The 17,637-nt window shown below is 47.8% G+C and overlaps 1 protein-coding gene across 5 annotated transcripts; it reads right to left on the reverse strand.

The window, feature by feature from the left end:
- Nucleotides 1-229: 229 nt before the first annotated feature.
- On the reverse strand, nucleotides 230-17,487 carry AURKA (aurora kinase A). 5 transcript variants are annotated; one of them, XM_021077326.2, is made up of 9 exons: nucleotides 17,452-17,487; nucleotides 13,799-13,842; nucleotides 10,644-10,797; nucleotides 8,278-8,332; nucleotides 6,682-6,873; nucleotides 5,689-5,827; nucleotides 3,479-3,627; nucleotides 1,210-1,384; nucleotides 230-1,080 (listed from the first exon to the last, which is right to left on the reverse strand). In XM_021077326.2, exons 2-9 carry the CDS (start codon nucleotides 13,835-13,837, stop codon nucleotides 901-903), a joined length of 1,083 nt encoding a protein of 360 aa, XP_020932985.1. In that variant the 5' UTR covers nucleotides 13,838-13,842; nucleotides 17,452-17,487; the 3' UTR covers nucleotides 230-900.
- Between the last annotated feature and the right edge of the window lie 150 nt (nucleotides 17,488-17,637).

Genomic DNA, 17,637 nt, shown 5'->3' on the forward strand with positions numbered 1-17,637 from the left:
GCTCCCGTTGCCATCACGGTTTGCCTGCGTGCTGACTCATCCTCCTGTCACTGGCCACACAACCTGCTTGTGTAGGACGGGGGGATGTGTTCGGGGGCCAGGCCGACCCTGACAGCACCACACAGGGGCCTCCCCACCTCCCCATCTAGCCCAGCATTTCGCAAGGGGTGGGATGTCAACTCCTGGGAAATGCACCTAACGTCAAGGTTACACATGTGAGAACTTTAAATAAGTGTAATCATTTTATAGATGTCGTGATGCACTTTACAAAGATTATAAACAAACACCAAAATCATGAGAGAGAAAAAAAAACCTTTAACATTTAGAAACAGCCAAGACATGCTGTGTCCCGAGCAGGGGAGCCAGGAACTTGTGCTCTGTCTGCCTCGCCAGGCACCGACTGGCTGAGGAGGGCCGGCCAGCCAGGCTCCCGGGGTGCTGGACAGACGCTGAGCATCCTGCAAGGATGGCATGGAGGTGAGATACAGGTCCGTACCAAAGTCTCTGACATTTAAAAGAAATGGTCACGTGTTCATCCTGACAGCTTTCTCAGACTGGGCCACCCGATAAGTTACACGCACACAGGGACAGGGAGGTTATTGCACAGCTTTTCCACTGGTCGGGCCCAAGAGGCCACCTTCCCCACAGCCGGGCCCCGAGGCCTCTTCCACGAGGACGCTGTACTCACAACAGGCTGTGGGGTGGCTGCCCCTGAGCCTTGCCTCCGGACTGACTGGACCACCAGCGACATGAGTAGCACGATCCTCGTGGCGGCACTCACTGCAGGGGCCTGCACGTCCTGCAGGTCGAGGGTGGGCCGGCAGCAGAGGACAGGTCAGCGGCTGGTTGCAGACAGAGTACACAGCAGCCCTGGCTCAGGAGTTCTACCCGCAAAGGTTCTTAGGGTTGCTTGCTGGTGGATTCTTTTTTGTGACTACTTGCTGGCTTGGAATTGGCGGTGATCCAGGGGTGTTCGAGCACCTCCTTGAGGGTGGGCCTGTGGCTGGGGTTGTGCTTCAATAGTCTTGAGATGAGGTCCCTGGCTCCCTCGGGCACAAAGTCAGGGAAGGTGAATTCCACCTGGATAAGTGCACAGTAAGTGACAGTCACAAAGGGGCTTGGAGAGAAGGGCACCGCCAGCTCGCAGCCCCAGCTGAGGCTGACGAGGACGTGCTAACAGAACCATGGGTCCTCCTAGTGACACCTTACCCGGGATATCCTTTTGTAGGTCTCTTGGTACGTGTTTGCCTCAAAGGGGGGCTTCCCAACCAGGAATTCATAGCAAAGCACCCCCAAGCTCCAGAGATCCACCTTCTCGTCATGCATCCGGCCTTCGATCATCTCGGGGGGCAAGTAGTCCAGGGTGCCGCAGAGGGTGGTTCTCCTAAAACAAGCAGACGCAGGCTGACGCGCTTCTGCTACCAACAGCCGCTCGAACTCACCAGCAGCGACCCTAGCGTGGCGTGCTGTCCCTAGGCTAGGACACCTGGGGCAGTCTGAACACGGACCAAGGATCAGCTATTAACACGGCTGCTCATTTCCTTAGCGTGGAAATGGCTGTGACCATACAGGACAACGTCCTAATTTTTAGGACATGCAGACTGAAGTGCTGCAGCCTCTGGAACTTATTTTTGAAGGTTCACAAAAAGGAAAACACCCAGACAATATGGCAACAACTGTTAACAGTAACACAACTGTCTGAATGTAGGCACTGGACCGGCAGGTGAGCCATCACCTGCAATTCGGTGCTTCTATACGGTTTTTTATAATGGAGGTCGGAAACAGACAGCACGCCTGGCGCGAAGACCATGCAGGTTCGGCTGCTGCTTTATTTATATCAGTTTCCATTGCCTGGTGCCCACTGAGCGCACGAATGTTCACTCAACTGCATGGTGACCTGGAAGAAGGAGCTACCTCTCCAGACATCCAGCCTCGCATCACCACCGAGATCCAGCCCAAATCAGGAGGCTCGCTCTCAAATGGCACCATAACCCAGGAGCTCTTGTGGGTGTGTGCTTATCAACGTGTGGGAGGCGGGGTGAAGTGACCAACACGTCCCTAAACGTCCCTCTCAGATATCTTTCCTAGCACGATGGCACCATTGGGCAGGTAAGGTTGAGCCCTGCGATGCCATGAAGCCACTGTTGTCTGCCTCCCAGGTACCAACAGCCCTCCTACTCATGACAACCAGATTTTTGTATTAAAAAAAAAAAAAAAAAAAAGAGCAACTGCAAGAGCAGATTCAGCACATTACTGAAAAGAATCAGGAGTGGTCTGTAATAAAAACAAAGCTCCTCACACTCAATGGCATCAATTTCAGGCTATACAATTTTTTTAACTGCCTTTATTTAATTTTTTTTGCCACACCCACAGCATGCGAAAGTTCCTGGGCCAGGGATCAAACCCAAGACAAAGCAGTGACCTAAGCCGGTGCAGTGACAATGACAGATCCTTAACCCACTGAGCTGCAAGAGAACTCCTAGCTGGCTTTATTTTTAAAAGTAATCTGGCGGGAGTTCCCATCGTGGTGCAGCGGAAACGAATGCGACTAGGAACTATGACGTTGCGGGTTCAATCCCTGAACTCGCTCACTGGGTTAAGGATCCAGCGTTGCCATGAGCTGCGGTGTAGGTCTCAGACACAGCTTGGATCCGGCGTTGCTGCGGCTCCGGCATAGGCCAGCAGCTACAGCTCCGATTAGACCCCTTGCCTGGGAACCTCCATATGCCAAGGGTGCAGCCCTAAAAAAAAAAAAAAAAAAAAAAAAAAAAAATCTGGCTATAATTTTAACACCTACCCCAAAGATGACAAACTCTTATCAGGAGATGTATACTTTCTAAATGCCCTACTTCGCACATGATTTCAAAAGCTCATTTAAACCCAACTGAAATTTAAAAAAAGGAGAAAATGTTTTAGCTCTGTTTGCAAAGTTCACTCAAATTGCTTCATTAGGTTTCTCTCCCTGCTTTAGCTTTAGGAAGGGACAGGAAAGGACTCTTCTGTGGACACAAGCAGACCAAAGATCTTTACCCACCTCCCTGAAAGCCCCGTCTAACCACTGTAGCTCCTTCCAGTGCCCTGTGCTCTCAGCTCTCGCCTCTGCAGGTGCTGCCCCCAGAAACGTCTGTCTCCTGGGCCTGGAGGCAGCGGGTCTCCACCCAGCCCTGCCGTCTTACTCCCCGTCTACACATGCTGCAACTCCCCTCTGCCGCATGCTTGTCATACCTTCTACTTATGTGTCCCCTTCATTAGCCGCTAAGGACATGAAGCATCTTTAACCCCAGGCCAAATGGCTGCAGAATAAAAATGTTCTTGAAGACACTAGTTTGCTATCAGGCCTGAATTACTCCAAAACATATGTGTCAGTGACCTGTCCGACTCCGCACAACATCTACACTTGCATAGTTCACTGGTTAGCTCACGACTAGCCCCAGGGCTTTTGCCAAACCAAACGAGTTCCACCTCTAAAGTTACCTACCTGGAGGACGGGGCATGGACCGACCACCCAAAATCGGCAATCTTAAGCTCTCCAGCGGATCCAAGGAGCAGGTTCTCTGGCTTAATGTCTCTGTGAATAACTCTCTTTGAGTGACAGTAAGATAGGGCATTTGCCAATTCTGTGATATACTATTAAAAAAAAAAAAAAGTATTGATCAATTTAGATTTTATATTAACACAAATTTTACACACCTCTTCTGAAAGGAACCCCAGTATAGATTTTTAACATGTTTTGTAGATTTTAAAACAAAACTAGAAACAATGGATGACTCTACAAAAATACAAACCAATTTAGCGTTCAGCATCAAGTACAAGTTATTCTGTGCTAAGTATTTGCGAATACAACAGATGCAATATTAAAAGACAGGAAAACACTCAGGTATCACTACATCCCCGTGTGGCAATTTACGGCCCAGCAGCAGCAAAGTAAGACAATATTGAAACATGGGGACAATTTAGGGAGTCAGATGTATAATCAATTTTTAACATTTAAAAAAAAACCTAGGACTTCCTGTTGTGGCTCAGGGGTAACGAACCCAACTATTACCCATGAGGATCTGGGTTCAATCCCTGGCCTCGCTCAGTGGGTTAAGGATCTGGTGTTGCCAGGAGCTGCGGTGTAGGTCACAGACACAGCTTGGATCTGGCGTTGCTGTGGCTGTGGCGTAGGCCTGCAGGTGTGGCTCTGGTTTGAACCCTAGCCTGGGAACCTCCACATGCCATGGGTGTGGCCCTAAAAAGATAAAAGAAAGAAAGAAATGAGCTATGAAAAGTTACAAATGAATCTCAAATGTTATATGGTAACATATGTGGTTATATGGTAACTGGTTTTCCACAGGGTAACTGGTTACCAATTCTAGTAGCATATACACCATATACACGTCCACTGGAATTGAATGAATAAATGGACAGCGGATCGTGAATCCAAGTTCTTTCAATGTCACAGTGGAAGGTTACAGATAAACGAGGGGGGAGGACACAGGATCCGTGTGACAATGGACTCATGTGTTGCTTAGCAAGATACCGATGGATACAGAAATAGTTTCAGATACATGGATTACCATACGCACTTATTTCCTGGCTCTCTGTCAGCTGAAAGCTGAGACGTTTTAACACGCAATAGCACGAGCACATCTAGTGCCCAGATTTTGGTTTCTAACATTACCTTTTCCAGTAAAGGGAACCAAAGCTCCCTGGAGAAATAACCGATCACAAGACTGGGATAGGAAACGTATAAGATGGAGCTGGAACACCTTACGGCACCAGAAAACAAGAAAGTGCTTTTAAACACACACACACTGACAGGGACATGTCAAAAGGACACGGGAACCATGTCAAAGAGCTCCCAGTGGCCAAAGCTGAAACAACGAGAGCAAAGTGTATTAGATTACACAGAGTATAAAATGAGTCCATAGCAATAAATGATGGAGTAAATAATGGAAAACAGATACATCTCTGGTACAAAATTCCCAATAATTATGACCATGCTCTGCTTTATAGGACATGGAACATGACCACTCAAGGGCTGTTCCTTTGAAAGGACACAGCACGACAGGGAGGAAAAAAGAGTAACTTCACAGTGGAGAGCGTTGCCACTCCCTCCCTCCCTCCGCCAGGGATGAGGCCAACACTCAGGGCTAGGTCAGGTTAACAGTGTAACTCTTGACAGAGGAGAAGGCCTTTTCCCTCGGACCTTCCTCTCAAAACCCATGACCCTGATCTAACCATGAGAAGAATGAAGGAAATCTGAAAGAAGTGTGGATTCCAGTTAACAGCTATGCACCAATACAGGTTCATTAGTTATGGCAACCGGATCACGCTAACGTAAAATGTTAATAGGAGAAATTAGGTGTGTGTTAATAGGAGAAAGTCTGCAGTATCTCTAATTACTCTATACATCTAAAATTAATCTAAAATAATTTTTTTCTTTTTTTTTTTTAAAGAGGGCAACTAATTATATACATTTCCACAGACACAGCTGTGGAAACTAACCAAATATTCCACTTGGTAACTGATTTTATCTGTAAATAAAGGCACATCTATGTTGTTTTTGATTTTTCCATTTCAAATACTTGATCCTATTAAGCTACCTTTCCATTTGACAAAACCCCCTCTATTATAATGAAAGGTACACGGCTACGCGGGACAGAAGCGCAACAGAATTAGTCTGGACAACAAAAGCAAACTTACAGTAGCAGTTCTCTGCTCATCAAACTTTGACAGTTTCTGAAGTTCTCTATAGACAGCTCCGAGAGGTGCGTATTCCAGGATTAGGTAAACTCTGGTAGCGTCATGGAAATAACCATACAGTCTGAGAATATTTGGATGCCTGCAAGAAGGACGAACTCTCTAACACCGGGTTTGGGAGCTGATACAAGAATAAGTACTGAATAGCAAACAAACCCCTCCTGTGAACCCAGTCATGACAACTGCTTCTTGGCCACAAACACCCTCCCCTCCCACCTGGAGAGTCTGAAACTACGGATGAGACGCACCGTAAGAAACAGGTGTACCTCGCCTATCAGTTCACACGCATTTCACACGGTATCAATGGACCTTGTTTGGCTAAGACTATTTCCTTCCTTTAGGCCATCTTTGCTCTTAGGGGGAAAAAAACTAGGTAAATATTAAGTCTCTGCAAATTTGGAAAAAAAGAACAAAACAAACAAAAGGTAGACATGGCATCCCCACAGTAGTTTGATACCCTGGACACAATGAGACAGACAACACAGAAGCCATGTCTGACAAAAGCAGGTGTGCTGCTAAGGACTCTGGGCAGCTGAGCACAGCCTATATGAGACATTACCAAAAAATTCACTGAAAGCGAAAAAGAAGAAAAGACCCACTGGCTTAAGTCAACCTGCAGGCTGCCAGTTTGAAACCTGAACTCAAAAAAAAAAAAAAAAAAAAAAAAAAAGAGGTGTCATTCCCTTTAATTATCCACCAAATCAAAAAAACCCCCAAAAAACATGTCCAGTAAATTACTCCAATAACAAAACAAACCTTCAAGCAATGTTCCAGGACCACAGCACTTAAGTCTAAATCAACCTCTGAAGAGTGTCAAATTTAATCACTCTCTGCAGTGCTAGGAAGGCAGCCTTCTCCAAAGGAGGTTATTACAGTGAGCTCGTTAAATAACCAAGTTCCATCCATCCCTCTTCTGACATCGACCTCAAGACTTACCTAAGGTGGGACTGTATTTCTACTTCTCTTCTCAGCTGATGCTCAACTCCTGCCTTCTCCAGCTGAGTTTTAAACAATACTTTAAGAGCCAGGATAAACTTGCTTTGTTTTTCTCTTGCTAAATAAACATTACCAAACTTTCCTTTACCCAGCGGGCGGCCAATTTCAAAATCTTCCAAAGCCCATTGCCTTCTAGAAAAGAATTGAACATTTTAAAATGTGAAGAAAACACTTTTCTAACAATGTATGAGTGAGTAGCACACATTCTATAAATTATTTATATTATTTATAAAATATATATATTATTCTATAGATAATTTCACATTCAAAGTTGCATTCGGTATGCACCCTCTTCAAGAGGCCAATAACCACAATGAATGAGTCCACACAGACATCAAACCCTGCACCGCCACCCCGCCCCCACGAGTCTGCGACAAGAATAGTTGAACGAGTCTGCGACAAGAATAGTCTGGACTTTGAGAGTTGAAGCTCCCTGGGAGTGTCTCAAGGCATCCTGAGTTCTGGAGCACGGACCTATTACTGACACCACTTAAGTCCATGAAAAGGATTAGAGGAGTAACTGGAAAGGGAAGACTGCTTCAGAACCACCTGCGAGGAGTTCCCGTCATGGTTCAGTGGTTAACGAAGCCTACTAGGAACCATGATGTTTCGGGCTCAATCCCTGGCCTTGCTCAGGTTAAGGATCTGGCGTTGCCGTGAGCTGTGGTGTAGGCTGCAGACTCGGCTGGGATTCCGAGTTGCTGTGGCTCTGATGTAGGCTGGTGGCTACAGTTCCAATTCGACCCCTAGCCTGGGAACCTCCATATGCCACAGGAGCGGCCCTAGAAAAGGCAAAAAGACCAAAAAAAAAAAAAAAAAAAAAAAAAACCACCTGCAAGCCCAATCAGACTAACCACAGCCTCCTCTAGCCCAGGAGGCGCCAACACTGGGGTAGAGCATCACTCCCGTCAAGCCAGCGGGATGGATCCCACAGGGTCGGGGGGCGAGAACCACCAGATATAGATTCCTGGGAAGTCTATTAGGCATCGAGAGCAAAGAAGGCTGTGGGTTCATTCCTGGCTCCTACGACATTCCAGAGTCTAGACAGTTCAGACATTGAGAGCAGAGGAAAATACAGCCAAGCTCTATCATGAAGACCAAGTGCAATAATTCTATTAACACCTTCAAAATACTCACACAGTCATGTATGTCTCTACAGTTCTGCAACAGGACACTTTATTGCCATTTCAAACAAACCTGCACTTCTTGACTAGCAAAGAAGTATAGAAGCATACATAAACCACACGCTGTAGTTACTTCTAAGAGTGGAGAGCAACTTTTACTACCTTTCTGTAACAGATTGATACAAGCTTTTCCCAATTTTGAAAAATAAGAAAAACTCAAGTCCCTAGTGAAATCTGTCATTAAAATTCCTTCTCTGTTTTAAAGATCAGAAATCTGAAACATCTATATTTTGTAAGTGAGAATAAAAGGAACTATTTCTTTTAAAAAATGATCCCATAACTAAATTTGCAATTACATAGTACTTTCTAGCAGAAGGATAGTACAGAACTTTGTAAATAAAATAAAACTTACTTTTTTGATTCTTCATTTTTCTGTTTTGATGCCGCTTCCTTTTCAGGATTGTTTCCTAGATAGAATAAGTTAAAAAATCTGTTTTTGGAATAACTATACAGAATAAATTAAAAAGCTTTGAGGAATTCCCACTGTGGCACACTTGGTTAGTGATCTGGCTTGTTTATGTGGTATTACTGGTTTGATCCTCGGCTCAGTGCAGTGGGTTAAGGATCCGGCATTGCCACAGCTGCGGTATAGGTCACAGCTGCAGCTCAGTCACTCTCTGGCCTGGGAACTTCCATGTGCTGTGGGTGCAGCCAAGAAAGAAAGGGGGAAAAAAAAAAAAAAAAAAGGCAAAACAAAATGTTTGAAAAGAGATGAATCAAAGAATGGTCACCAGGGAGTTCCCTGGTGGCCTAGTGGTTAAGGACTCAGTGTTGACACTGCCATGGTGCAGGTTTGATCCCTGGCCCAGAACTTCTTTTTTTTGTCTTTTGTCTTTTTGGTGCCACACCCATGGCATATGGAGGTTCCCAGGCTGGGGTCAAATTGGAGCTGTAACTACCGGCCTACACTATAGCCCACGGCAACGATGGATCCTTAACCCACTGAGTGAGGGATCAAACCCTAATCCTCATGGATACTAGTCGGGTTCGTACACCACTGAGCCACGACAGGAACTCTCCCTGGCCCTGGAACTTCCGCATGCTGTAGGCATAGCCGAAAAGAAAAAAAGTCACCAAAAAATATTGGTGGTGTTCCCAGAATGATAGATCCAGATCATTTTCAGTTTTCTTAAAACAAAACAAAAAAAGACTACCACACCCTAACCTGACTTCTGCCAAAGTCTTTACAGAACTCTTGCGAGTAAAGATGAGCAAATACATACAGTTAGGCCCTCAGATCACTCAGACTCCAGACAACATAGCTTCTCCCTGAAGCCTTAGTTTCTAAATGAAGAGCTTCTAAAGCAGAATTACCCATCTGCATATCCATAACAGGCTCCCAACTTTTCCCCAGCAGGTTGGCCAGCCCACTGTCCATCTGCTACCTTCAATGTGCAACAAAACATAAGCCAACCACCAGCCTCCCTCCACTGTACCAGCTGCCAAGGGGAAATTACATGGGCCCTTTCTACTCATCTATCTCCAGCACTTCAAACTCAAACAGCAGCAGTTTGCGCTGCTCAGATATCTGAATTCAGGCCTACGCCGGACCTTCCCCTCCTTGGTTCATGATCTCAGTTAAGGCCATCGGTGTAACCACCACCTCGTGTCCGGTTTATTGCCCAGTTCTGTCAAGACTGCATCCTAAGTGAGCTCTCAAATTCACCTGCACCTCTCCGGCCCGGCTACGTCTTTGAATAAGTTGATGCTCCCAAGTCTTAGCTTCCTCCCCTGCGAAACTGAGTTAAAAACTATGGCTACCTCAGAGTTCCTCTTGTAGCTCAATGTTGTCGTTCTCCCTTGCAGCGTGTTAAGAACCCAACACAGTGTCTGTGAGGATGCAGGTTCCATCGCTAGCCTCACTCAGTGGGTTAGGGATCTGGCATTGCCCCAAGCTGTAGCGTAGCCCAGAGATGTGACTTGGATCTAGTGTTGCTGTGGCTGTGGTGTAGGCCAGCAGCTGCGGCTCCAATTCAACCCGGAGCCCAGGAACTTCCATATGCCGCAGGAGTGGCCCTAAAACAAACGACACACACACACCTATGGCTGCCTCCACAGAGTGGTTCCAAGGACAGACTGACACAGCATGGATGAAGGAAGCCTGCTGTGTGTGAGCTGGGAACAGTTGCTGCTGACACCCACCCTCTTGCACCTGGTTCAGGCCACAGTCATGTCTGACCCAAACCACAATGGCCTCCTTCCCTCCTCGGACCCCCGAGTCCAGCATCGCTACTTTCCAAATCATTCCACACATCCTGATAAGCTTTCTACGAAAGGCAAGTCAGCCCCTCCTCCGCTCAAAACCCTTTCAGCGGCTTCCCAATGCATAGGCAGGAAGCCCCACTCCACGGCCAGCAGTGCTCACCACGACTTTGCCTGGCCTGCGTCAGTCCATCCACTAAACCCCATCCCCCGCCACTTCCCCCACACTGCAAACCTTTGAATTTCAGTTCCAAGTGCACCTGCGCCCCGACCCCCCGCCCCATACCATCAGCGGATTGGCACCATGCCCTCCCTGGCTGTCCAACTCTCCCTCGAGGGTGGGACTCAGGCTGGCCCCCAGAAGACCTTGCTACCTCCCCCCGGACATCAGATCTTCTCCCCATCCAAACAGAAAGGATGGAAACGCTACGGTTACACCATCAACACACGCCTGTACACGTGCTTCTTCAGAAACTCAGAAGAAGGGCTATCCAGGGAGGCTCAGACGCTGCTCACCAGGCGCTGCCGGCTGGGGCTGCTCACTCTGCTGGGTGTTACTCAGAGGCCTGGAGACAGGACGAGGGCCACTGGTTGCCTGCGACTGCTTCTGCTTCAGATTCTGAACTGGTTTATGGCTGGAGACGAGCTTCTGCGTGTGCGAAGGCAGGCGCTGTGAGGAATTCGAAGGACATAAGACCCGCTGGGCCTGGCCGCTGTTTGCAGACGGCAGATGCTGAGCTGGAAAGTGCTGGGTCACTGGAACCCGTTTTGGACCATCGCCAGGTGGAACTGTGGTCTAGGATGGGGGGGAAATGAACTTCAGGGCCTTCACCAACAAAAGCTATTTTGACAACAACCCAAAGTCTGCTCCTAGTAATAACCAATGTCACTCACTGATGAGGGACAGAAAGGGACAGCGGTTTTAATCACCACTCCCAGGTGACACTGAGAGTCTGCTGCAGACACCCAAGTGCACCTCCACCTCCTACCCGCCCAACTCCCACTAAAACCACGGGAATGCTCACTAAGCTTTCATCTAAAAAGGGAGGAGGGGAGTTCCCGTCGTGGCTCAAGGGTAATGAACCTGACTAGTACCTATGAGGATGCAGGTTCGATCCCTGTCTGGCCACACTCCGTGGGTTAAGGATCCGGCATTGCCATGAGCTGTGGTGTAGGTCACAGACGCAGCTCGGATCTGGTGTGGCTGTGGCGTAGGCCAGCAGCTACAGCTCTGATTTGACCCCTAGCCTGGGAATCTCCATATGCCACAGCTGTGGCCCTAAAAAGACAAACACAAATAAATAAGTAAAAATAAAAAGGGAGGCATATTAAACACTTCCTGGGAATTCTCAATGACTTGGGAATTATCATTTAGCAAGAAGCTGCAATTCAGAAATTTTATACCAAAAATCCCAATTCCAGGAGTTCCCGTTGTGGCTCAATGGGTTAAGAAGCCAATTAGTATCCATGAGGAGTGATTCAATCCCTGGCTTCACTATCGGGTTAAGGATCCAGCATTGCCACAACCTGTGGCATAGGTAGCAGCTGTGGCTCAGATTCAATCCCTGGCCTAGGAACTTCCATAGGCCACAGGTGTAGCCATAAAATTAAAAAGTAATAATAAAAATTAATTTTTTTTTTTTTTGTCTTTGCTATTTCTTTGGGCCGCTCCCGAGGCATATGGAGATTCCCAGGCTAGGGGTCGAATCGGAGCTGTAGCCACCGGCCTACGCCAGAGCCACAGCAACGCGGGATCCGAGCCGCGTCTGCAACCTACACCACAGCTCACGGCAACGCCAGATCGTTAACCCACTGAGCAAGGGCAGGGACTGAACCCGAAACCTCATGGTTCCTAGTCGGATTTGTTAACCACTGCGCCACGACGGGAACTCCTAAAAATTAATTCTAAGACCCCAAGCTAATCAAACTAAGGTGGCGGGGGCTGGGGACGTGGGGGTGGAGGATGGCCTGACTTTCTCCAGCTTCAGTGGAAGAAATTTCCTCATAAATGAGGAAACAGTGCTAGAAGAGAGGCCTCAGAATCCATCACCAGGAGTTCCCGCTGTGGCTCAGCAGATTAAGAATTCGACTAGTAGCCATGAGGATGCGGGTCCAATCTCTGCCCCTGCTCAGGGGGTCAAAGGATCCAGGGTTGCTACAAGCTGTGGTGTCGGTCGCAGAAGCAGCTAGGATCTGCTGGGGCTGTGGCAAAGGCTGGCAGCTGCAGCTCCGATTCAACCCCTCCTAGCCTGGGAACCTCCGTATGTCTTAGGCACAGCCCCAAAAAGAAAAAAAAAAAAATTCATCACCAGCTCACTGGTATGAGCACTTTATAAGACAGGTTTCCAACTTCCAAGGAAAAAACTACTTTTGAAATTAGCAGTATCCACACACAACACAGCAGACATCATCCAGGCAGTGACAAACATTTTAAAATTAAACACAGAACAATTTTTTTTAAATGATCTTTATCATAAGAATTGAGGATCAAATACAGTGAATCAAGTTAGCCTTTTTTCTAGTTGGTCATTTTTATACTTTTAGCCAGTAAAAAAGGCTTAGTATCCATTTATTGGAGAAAAAGCCTTCTAAAAATAATCCCTTCCTCTGGGGTGGAAATCAAGCAGTATTTATATTCCAAGTACACAGAAGGAAAAAAACCTCAGGACTACTTAAAGGATCTTCATATGAAGGACTCCTTCACTCAGCTGCTCCACAAAAGTTCATCAAATGCTAAGCGGTCTTCATGGGTCTTTCCTCCGTGAAGCCTTCCTGGATTCCCATCTACCCCAAGCTGAACTGCGCACCCCTCCTTGAAATTACCCAGGTTTTATACATGAAACACACACACATATACATACACACCTTCCTGATGGTTTTGTTTTTTTGTTTTTTTGGTTTTTTTTGGCACCCATGGCATATGGAAGTTCAAAGGCCAGGGATCAAATCCAAGCCACAGTTGTGGCAACGCCAGGCCCTTTACCCACTGGGCCACAGCAGGAACTCCAAGCTCTAAGCTTTTTTAAGTCATTGATCATGTGCTTGCTTCCACCATTATGATGCCTGCATCTGACATGGAACCTGACTCAAAAGCACACTCCCAGGAAATGCCCACTAAAGCACTGCCTGACATTGCTCTGAAATGTGACAACTAACTATGGCAAACAAAATTAATTTCTGGAGGAGTTCTCTTGGCACAGCAGGTTAAGGATCTGGCATCGTCACTGCAGCAGCTCGGGTCACCGGTGTGGTACGTGAAAAAAATTAAAGTTATGATCCAAAGTCAAGGTGAAATGAATTCCAGATATAAAAACCAATCTCCAGGAGTTCCCATCAAGGAACAGCGGAAACAAATCCGACAAGGAACCCTGAGGTTACAGGTTCAATCCCTGGCCTCACTTGAGGGTTAAGGATCTGGTGTTGCTATGAACTGTGGTGTAGGTCACAGACATGGCTTGGATCCTGCATTGCTGTGGCATGCGCTGGCAGCTATAGCTCCAATCTGACCTCTAGCCTGGGAACCTCCATGCACCATGGGTAAGGCCCTAAAAAGCAAATAAATAAATAAAAATTAAAAACAATTTTAAAACGTTGCAATTCTCACTTAAAATAAAAAAATAAAGATATAAAAAAATCCTTTTGGGTTTGAGATTATAGATTATTCGATTTACCTTAAGCCCCGAAATGCAGTTTTCTTTACATTTGTCCATGATACCTGAAAAGAAAAAAGAACCACCTATAATTTATAAAAATCCATCTGCTTCAAAGTGCTATGCTGGATCAGGGTTATAAATCCTGACAAAAAAGCCTCACCATCACACAGAATTTTAGTCTGTCATCTAAATGAGGCTGATAAGGGAGCAGTGTTTTCCCACATGCCATAAAGCACAGGTGGGGGCCTTCCCCAAGAGACTAAGCTCTCCCCTCATCCACCCCATCCCACCCCACCCCTGACAGCTCCAACTTCACTCCTGAACCGCCTGGTCCCTCTGCTCCATCTTCTCCCTAGTGGATCAGGTCCATCAGTGTACAGACCCGCTTCCATACCCACAGCCTTAAAAAAGGAAAAAAGTCCTCTTTACCCCACACTGACTCGAGCTAAGACCACATCTCTCTCCTCTTTCAACATCCAAGGGCCACAAGCTCACTCCCTCGGGGCTGTTATCCCCCCAACCGGTCAGGCTCCTGACAGACCCCTGCAGAGCCTGAACTGGCTACAGCCAAACCCAAAGTCCAATTCTCTGCCCCTCTTATTCACATTCCCCACATTCCCCAGCATCAGACACTTTTCCCTCTCCTTTCTTCACTTAGCTGGCAGGTGATTCTCCCATCTTACCAGCTGTCCCACTGCAACCTCCTTTTGACCAACCACAGTGTCCGGATGCCCCACTTCTCCACCTACGCCTTCCCTAAGGCCCCTCACCCAGCCCCAGGGCCTAAATTTTTTTTTTTTTTTTTGCTTTTTAGGGGCACACATGCGGCATATGGAGGTTCACAGGCTAGGGATGAAATTAGAGCTACGGCTGTCAGCCTATGCCACAGTCATGGCAAAGTGGGATCTGAGCTGCGTTTGCAACCTACACCACAGTTCATGGCAACACCAGATCCCCAGCCCACTGGGCAAGGGCGAGGACTGAACCTGTATCCTCAAGGATACTAGTAGGATTCTTTTCCCCTGCGCAACCAAGGGAACTCCCGGCCTAGACATCTTTATTAAAAGAACTGGAACCTGGGTCTTCTGCCTTCCCGTCTCCCCCCACAGCTGGGCTCAGCCCTCTAACAACCCGCTCACACCCTCAGAAAGCCTGCCTGGTACCCCAAGCCAACACACCACATGAAACAAGCACTGCACGCTTGTTTCCCCTCCACTCAGGCCACAAACACTTCTTCCCCAACCACTCTCACTCCCCTGGGGAGCCAGCCCATCCAGTCCCCCTGGCTTTCAACCCCATCCACAGGCTGAGCAGCCCCAAATCTCCATCTCAAGCCCAGACCTCTCCTTTCAACTCCCACCACCTGATCATCGGAGGCATCTGAGTTTTATCAAGTCCCAAACTGAAGTCCTGCTCCCTCCTCACACCGTCTCCCGGAAACCCCATCCTGCCAGGTGCTCAAGCCTTAGGCCTTAGCCGTCTTCACATGGTTCTCCCTCAAACCTATCTACCCCATCGGCGTATCTCACAGGCTCCCTCCTCAAAAATCACTGCTCAAACTTTACTACTCCCACCTGGTCAAACCACACTCCACCCCCTTCCCCTTAATTACCTGCGAAAAGCTCCCAATGGTGACTCTGCTTCCACCCTTGCCCCTTTGTGGTCCTCTCCCAACACAGTGCCCAGTGATCCCACTAACAAATCGAGATATTCTGGGAGTTCCTGTGATGGCCCAGCAGAAATGAATTCAACTAGGAACCACAAAGATGCGGGTTCGATCCCTGGCCTTGCTCAGTGGGTTAAGGATCCGGTGTTGCCATGAACTTCAGTGTAGGTCACAGACATGGCTTGGATCCCATAGTGTTGCTGTGGCTGTGGTGTAGGCCGGGAGCTACAGCTTAGATTGGACCCCTAGCCTGGGAACGCCGTATGCCACAGATGTGGCCCTAAAAAAAAAAAAAAAAATTTAAAAAAGCAAAAGCACTCATTCGTCCCATGCTTTCACATCCACTTGATAAGCAAGCAAATAACTCTCCCTTGAAGGTGGGAATAGGCTAAAGAAACTGGAGTCCTATATCAAACAGTCACTTAGAAATAACAGACAGGGAGTTCCCATCATGGCTCAGCAGTAATAAACCTGATAGTATCCCTGAGGACTCAGGTCCAATCCCTGGCCTTGCTCAGTGGGTTAAGGATCCAGTGCTGCTGTGAGCTTTGGTGTAGGTGACAGACACCGCTCGGATCTGGCGTGGCTGTGGCCGGGAGCTACAGCTCTGATTCGACCTCTAGCCTGGGAACTTTCATATGCAGAGGGTGGCCCCCCCCAAAAAAAGAATAGAAAGGAAAAGGAAATATATTTTCATTATGAGAACATTAATTTCACAATGCTCTGATGCTTCACTCTCCCTTAACAATTATAAGCAGCAAACTAATGAGATCACGGAGGCCCATGGACATTTATTCCACAGTCTTCAATGGAAGCTGCAGATATTTGCTGTAGTCTAATACACTTTTCCTTCTCAGGAAGAATAAACAGCAGAATAAATCTCTGATCCAGAAATTCTGGAGAGCTGCAGGAAGACTGCTTCTCAGGTGATTCTGGTTTACAGCCAAGCACAGGAGTCAAATGCAGAGGACCTGCACGAGATCCCTGCAGTTCACACCAGAGATCCTACTGGTCTAAATAGGAAAGTCGATATTTAATAGCACTGTGGGTTTAGACTTTTTCTTTCTTTGTCAAACCTACAAATGCCTGGAAAAAATGAAGCATGGAAAGGAAATAAGGTGCATAATTCAAAGAAAAGGGAACGTTAAGGGTGACTTTTACTGCCTCCTGCTCAAGGGTGGTAGCCAGGACGTTTGTTAGAAATGGAAACTTTTCAGGTCCGATCCCAGACCTAACAAACCAGTTCCCGCATTTCAACATCCCCGTTCCCGCATTTCAACATCCCCAGATAACCATCGAGCGCTGGGCTAGATCACAGGTTCTCAATGAACCATCAGAACCACCTGCACAGCTTGACAAAAACACAGACACCTGAGTCCTAAGCCCAAGCACTTCTGATCCATTAGGTGGGACCCTACTTTTTCCCAAGGATCCTCAAGCAGTCCTGATAAAGGCAGTCCAAGGTCTACAGTTTGAGAAGCACTGGCCCGCGAAGGCCTCTTCCGAGAAGTTATTTACTCACCCACTCACCCAACCGGCCCGGACACGAGCCTTTGCAGCTAGTCTAAGGTCGCCCCCGTGCCTAACATTCACCACTATCGATACCTCCCTAAGTTCGTCGCCTGCTCTCCACCGCCCCCCAAGCACGTACACTCCAAGACAATAAAAAACTTTATTTTTCTCACCCAGGTGCTCACTGAAAGCACACTGCCCACCCCACCAGCTCAACAACCCCATCCACTCCAGGCGTTTAATAACACCAAGTGGCGTCTTACAGGGCGCCTCGGGACCAGGAGCAGAGGGGAGGGCTCTGGGGAAGCACCAGGCTGGGGCGCGGGGCCGGGGGGGGGGGGTGCAGGGGGACCCTTTCTCGCCCCGACCCTCCCATGCAAGCCCCGCAGCCCCACCACCCGCTTCCCTCCCACCCTCTCGCTGAGGCCACCCACCCAGCGGCTGCCCGCCCTCCTGAGAGCTGCTCCGGGGCTACGCACCTAGGGGTTCTCACCTCCAACTTGAAAACAGCGCTTCCTCCAGAGGGCTCAGCCGTTAGGACGCAAAGTCTTCATTTTAAATAGGAGTTAAACCCTCTTAGCCGAAAGCTGATTGGCCTGAGTCAGAGAGGCGCTACCTTTTCATTGGTTCAAGGCCAACTCGCCGGCTTGAGTCACAGCCCAGGAGAGGCGGCGCGCAG

The sequence above is a fragment of the Sus scrofa genome, chromosome 17, assembly GCF_054392235.1.
Source record: "Sus scrofa isolate SSC_HxYL_T2T_F1_AM1 chromosome 17, Sscrofa_HxYL_maternal_Yorkshire_Landrace_v2.0, whole genome shotgun sequence".
In the NCBI taxonomy this organism is placed as follows: domain Eukaryota; kingdom Metazoa; phylum Chordata; class Mammalia; order Artiodactyla; family Suidae; genus Sus; species Sus scrofa.

Coding starts and splice junctions, on each gene's coding strand:
- AURKA (XM_005673034.4), bottom strand. CDS start 13,837: ATGGACAAATGTAAAGAAAACTGCATTTCGGGGCTTAAG. Junction 6,874..8,277: donor AAAAATGAAGAATCAAAAAA/GTAAGTTTTATT, acceptor ATTCTTTTCTAG/AAGGCAATGGGCTTTGGAAG. Junction 1,385..3,478: donor GTCCATGCCCCGTCCTCCAG/GTAGGTAACTTT, acceptor TGCTTGTTTTAG/GAGAACCACCCTCTGCGGCA.